The 5,829-nt window shown below is 42.4% G+C and overlaps 1 protein-coding gene across 1 annotated transcript; it reads left to right on the forward strand.

Moving 5' to 3' along the window:
* Positions 1 to 1,497, forward strand: LOC104433819 (putative UDP-glucose flavonoid 3-O-glucosyltransferase 3). Its single transcript, XM_039316544.1, has 2 exons — positions 1 to 9; positions 197 to 1,497. Exons 1-2 carry the CDS (start codon positions 1 to 3, stop codon positions 1,394 to 1,396), a joined length of 1,209 nt encoding a protein of 402 aa, XP_039172478.1. The 3' UTR covers positions 1,397 to 1,497.
* The last annotated feature ends 4,332 nt before the right edge of the window (positions 1,498 to 5,829 follow it).

Here is a 5,829-nt window from a genome sequence, read left to right on the forward strand (position 1 = left end):
ATGGAACTCGTATTCAACCCCCCGTTAAAGAATTTTATGTCCACAATCAACAATCTCTAATATAAGTGCTGGAAAAGGAAATGATTGCATAACCAAATAAACAGAGGAAGAGAATGAATCATTGACTTAATTTACGTGGTTTAGATGGTGATACCTACTTCACATGGGAGAACAACAAAGGGTTATGAAAACCTAGATTGTATCGATGGTCGAGATGGCCAAGCTCCTTGTCAACCGCGACCCCCGCCTCTCTATCACCATCCTCATCATGAAGCTTCCAATCGACTCCGAAGTCGACTCTTACACAAGCTCACTTGCCACCTCCATGGCTGCCGCCCGCATCCGCTTCATCCACCTCCCGCATGTGAACTTAGACACCAAGATCTCCTCGGGCAAATTCTTCAGCGACTTCATGGAAAGCAACAAGCCCCACATCAAGCGGGCTATCGCCGACCTCACTGACTTGGCTGCCTCGACCTGGCGGCTTGCGGGATTCGTGATTGACATGTTCTGCACCACCATGATCGAGCTGGCAGACGAAATTGGAGTCCCGTCCTATGTCTACTTCATGTCCAGCGCCGCGTTCCTTGGGCTAATGCTGCACCTCCAATCGCTCCAAGACGAGCAACACGTGGACATAACTGAATTCAAGGACTCAGCTGCTGAGCTGGACATCCCAAGTTTCGAGCACACGTTGCCGGCCAAGGTCTTACCGTCCGCGGTTCTGTTTAAAGAGGAGGTCCGACCATTCCTGGAGCACGCCAAGAGGATTAGAAAGATCAAGGGAATTATCATCAACACCTTCGACGAGCTCGAACCACATGCACTGGGGTCCTTGGCGGCCCTTGGGGCGCCGATGGTGTACCCCGTAGGGCCCATATTGAATTTGAAGGGGGAGACTAAAGCGAAGGCTGATGGTGGCGGCCGAGGCAACGATATCATGGAGTGGCTCAACGAGCAACCGCCTTCATCAGTGGTTTTCTTATGCTTCGGGAGTGCGGGGAGCTTCCGCGAGGACCAGGTGAAGGAGACAACCTACGCGCTGGAGCGGAGTGGGCACCACTTCCTATGGTCCCTACGACAGCCGCCGCCGAAGGGCAAGTATGATCTACCACGTGACTACACGGACCCCATGGAGGTCTTGCCGGAGGGGTTCCTTGACCGGACGGCCAGTGTTGGGAAAGTGATTGGGTGGGCCCCACAGGCTGCAGCCCTTGCCCACCCAGCGATTGGGGTTTTCATTTCGCACTGCGGATGGAACTCCACCTTAGAGAGCATTTGGTTCGGCGTGGTGGTGGCCACGTGGCCTCTATATGCAGAGCAACAATTTAATGCGTTCGAGCTGGTGGTGGAGCCAGGCCTTGCGGTGGAGATCAAGATGGACTATAGGAGCTAGGCCTTGATAGCCTCCTCAACTTGATGGAACAACTCGGCTTTGCAATGCTTGCTCGGGATTTGAACCAATGGACTTTTGATTCATTTTTTGCTCGTGTGAGCACAACGAAACAATTGTTGAGAAAACTCCTATTTGGTTTTGAAGTTGACAAAACTTTCCTATTCTTGTTCTTATTCTAAAGAATACTAGACTTCTGTGCTATATGGAATGTTGTCAAAGTCTATTTTACTCCAAAAGTCTTTCCCACTTTGATGAGATCTATACTGAAACTAAGTTCAGAATGAAGATATAATCAGACTCAAGATTATTGATCTATCGATAAGGATTTTGTACATACGAGATTTATCCTTAATATTTGGTTTTTTGGTGAAGAATCTCACTTACCTTTTATAAATAAATTAACAGAATCAATCACGATTTAATGAAATCAATTTTGAAGACAAGTTCATTTTTGGGAAACATCTACTTATGAAAACCTAGATTTTGATTGTATGGGCGACCAGAATTATTGGATTTTCATCTCAATCTTCAAATGGCTATAAGATTTCCTTTATTGATTCTGTCTAACGGATTGATTGGAAGAAGTTATTCTGGAGGTCATTCAGTCAATTTGGGGTAGAGCGTGAAAATTAAAATTCCAAAGCTTGAGGTCCTTGCAACCACTTGTTCTTCTCGTCAACAATGCTTACAAAATTTATTCAATAGAGAAAAACACAAGAAGAGTGACTTAGTGTGTGACATCCTGAATTTCTCAACCTATTTTCTTCTGAATTAATCGGGCATTTCGTTGATGCGTTTATAGGGCTATTCTCAGAGCCGATCACTCTTGAGATAACTAGACTGTCCAGGTAAGTAATTAAGAAATTTTAAGGCAATAAACTTGAGAATTCGATCAAGAATCGACTTCTCGACCGTGCTCATCTTTAGAGGCCATTGCAGCACATTTAAAAATCGATCTAAGATCAGAGATAGGTCTGTTCGACTAAGATGTGTGGCTGATCGTGGGTGACTCCACTAAATTGGAAAATTCTCGTCGACCGACACTAATTTGATTTTACTATCGTTTTGGTACCCTGTGTTCGTAATTAAATCCTCGAGATTTTCACGACAATCGAGAGTCGCCATTGAGTTGAATGGGTTCATAGTGGTTCGAAGAAAATCGACCACAAGTCATTTTCCTTAAAAAGTTCTGAAAACCACCCGGTAGCCTAGGTTACGCTAAAAACGCGCCAAATGAAAATTAACCGTCGATTCAAATCCAATTTCAAAATTGAAAGTTCTGTCATGTCACAATAAATTCTAGGATTCCCGACTCAATCTTAGAAGATTTTTCTAACAACCGAAACTTTTTGGGAAAAAGTCAGGTTAGGGCTGTTTTCGTTTAGTTGAAGCCGGGGATTAATTTTGATGGTGAAATCGAGAAGCATGGGGGATTCTTGGATAAGGAAAATAATCAATTTGATTATGGAAATATCAATTGGTTTTTGGGAGAGTTATTTGAGAGAAATTTAAGAGGGATTTTGGATGCAAATTGCAAATGGGGATCAAGAACTCTAAGTTGGAAAATCCTTTTGAGAATCTATGGGCTTATTTAAAAGAAATTGGGATTAGGATTTTCTATTTGAGGAAATCCCCTTTTTTTTTTTTGGTGATCTTCCCATTTCTTTTCTATTTTTAGCCAAACACTCATTTTTCCCTTTTCCTTTCTTTCTTTCTTTCTTTTTTTTTTCTCTCTCTCCTTCTCTCATTTCCCCTCGTGTGTTTTTTGCCCCCACTGACTGAATGCCCCCCTTGCTGTCTCCCTCTTGGCTTTTTCACTTTGACTTTTCAAACTTCCTCACTCTTATCTCTTCTTCTCACTCTTCTCTCTTCTCTCTCCTTCCCCTCTCCCTCTCCGTTCGTGCGAAGCAGAAGCTAAAGCGAAGACAGCAAAAAGAAGCAGCAACCACCATCGTCTGATGATCGGAGCAGCTGCCGTTGCCGCCCACGCTCCACCGCTCGCCGGTCGCTCTTCCCCGCAAGTGCACGCGTGTAGCCGTGCTTGGCTACGCCTTTCACCACCTCGTTGTGCGACCCAGCTCCTATTCGGCCTCTGTTTAGCCACCGTGAGCGGCTGAGCAGACCGCTGGAGCTGTCGTACAGCCTCGCTGGACTACCGCCTACCTTCCCGACCCCTTACCGCCCCCAACAAACTCTTTTTCTCTCTGTTTTGCATTAAGGGTAGTAAACCCGCGAGTGGGTTTTCAGCCCCTTTGGGCCCGCTTTTAGGCCGATCTGGGCCCCAGATCCATGAGTTGCTTTGGGAAGAAACGACCATCGTGTCGTCCCTATTGGATTGGTCCGATTTGCATGCGAATCCGGTGAGTAATCTCACTAATCCTTGCTTAGTAGACTAATGATGCTTAAGGGTTGATTATTTTTAATTAATTAGGTTTAGGTGGTTAGATTAGTATGGATTAGTGTTTATTAGTCAATTGTGATGCAAATTAGACAAATTGAGTGTGTATTTAGCAAGTAGACGTGGTCTACTATTTATTGAAGGTAGCTTGGGATTTTTCCCAACCCTTATCGGGCTTCAATTTGGCAAGTCGGGCATAATTGGAATTTTTAGTAATTAAATATTATTTTTCGAAATTAATTAAATTAATTAATTATTTTCCGGAACTTCAACCGGGATAGCCGGTGGCTGGAATTTTATGCTGATGATCGTGGTGAAGTCTGTTTATTTAATTGAGCTCCAATTTAAGCTAAATTGGATTTATTGTAATTAATTATTAATTTTCGAAATTAATTAATTAATTAATTAAATTTCAGAAATTAAGGTTGAGATGGCCAACGACTGGAATTTTGTGCTGATTGTCGTGACGTAGTCTGTTTATTTAATTGAGCTTTATTTTGTGCTGAATTGAATTATTTGTGAAATTGGAAATTATTCTCTAATTGAATAATCTTTGGTTATTAATTGAAAATGGCATCAGTTGATAATGCCAAAAATATGTGAATGGACTATAGAAAATGTGGGAGTTATGGAAAGAAAAATATTAGATTTTGGCTAAGGCCAGCCATGTGCCCACCAGCCGTGTGCCCACGCATGAAATTTTATCAGATGTTTTTAATACGAAGAAATTAGGCCAAGACATTACTTGAATTGAGGAATTTAAATGCGAGGCATAATGTCATTGGGCCATGAGGAATTAATTGTGTGTTGATTTATAGTTTAAGCAAGATGATTATCGGAAGTGATGTGATGTGTGTTGTGTTAAGGGAAGTCAATGGGTCATGAGTAGGTAAAGGATTAAGTACTACATAATAGCAAGATTTCGTGTGGGTTACCTCTAGCACCTTATACCATCGCTTATTGTAGTCAAGGGCTAAGTGTTACATGGTGACCTGAGTCACATGGGAATTACCTCTAGCGCCTTGCAGTATTGTCATGCATAGTGAATGGCTAAGTGCTACGTTTTGGGTGAGTTACCTCTAGCGCCTTATACTATTGCTTTTGTAGTGAAGGACTAAGTATTGCACGATAGCGAGACTTCGTGTGAGTTACCTCTAGTGCCTTATACTATTGTTATTTGTGGTCAAGGACTAAGTACCGCATGATGACGAGACTTTGTGTTGGGGTCACCTCTAGCACCTTGAGCCTATATTTGAGTGGGAATGTTGAGATTAATTATCGAGTATAGATGGAATCATCGATATGATTTGATCAGTTTGTCATGGATTGATTGATTGAACTAAATTGGCTAGGGAATGGTCATCGTTGACATGTAATTGACTAGGTCGATTGATCATTGTTTTGATCTGATGTTGTGAATTACTTGATTGAATGGAAATGACCGTGAGTGGTCTTGTTGGCATGTAATCGACTAGGTCAATTTGATCGATGCTTCGATCAGTGATGTGATTGCTAGGATGCCTATTTGATCTGTGCTAATATGCAGGTGGAATCTGAGACCAAGGTAAGTCCTCTGACTCGTGTGTGCATAGGCAGCCCATTTAGCGTATCGGTTTCCTAATCGAGTCTTGGTGGGATAGAACTTGCTAAGACGTAGTCTCATCCCGATTGTGGGACAACATTTCAGGCCCGTAGATGAGCTTGTGGAGGAGAAACCAGAAGAGAACGATGAGCCGGAAAATGATGAAGAGCTTGAAGGATGTGAGCTTAGTGAAGAAAAGTCAGAAGAGGATCAGGATGATCCTAAGTATGACCCAGATGAGGATTGAAATCCCATCTCTTGGTGAACCCTTTGTATATGTGTAGATAGAGTGAGACTATGAAGTTGTGAATAGTTTTATGAAGTGCTTTGTCTAATGCCATGTATAAAAGTTTGGTTGTAGATTTCAATATGAAAAATATGGCCTGCTTTTTTATCCCATTGTTTTATTATTTGGGGATTTATAATTGCTTCCGCATGTGCTTAATAAATGAA

The sequence above is a fragment of the Eucalyptus grandis genome, chromosome 1, assembly GCF_016545825.1.
Source record: "Eucalyptus grandis isolate ANBG69807.140 chromosome 1, ASM1654582v1, whole genome shotgun sequence".
NCBI classification, from domain to species: Eukaryota; Viridiplantae; Streptophyta; class Magnoliopsida; order Myrtales; family Myrtaceae; genus Eucalyptus; species Eucalyptus grandis.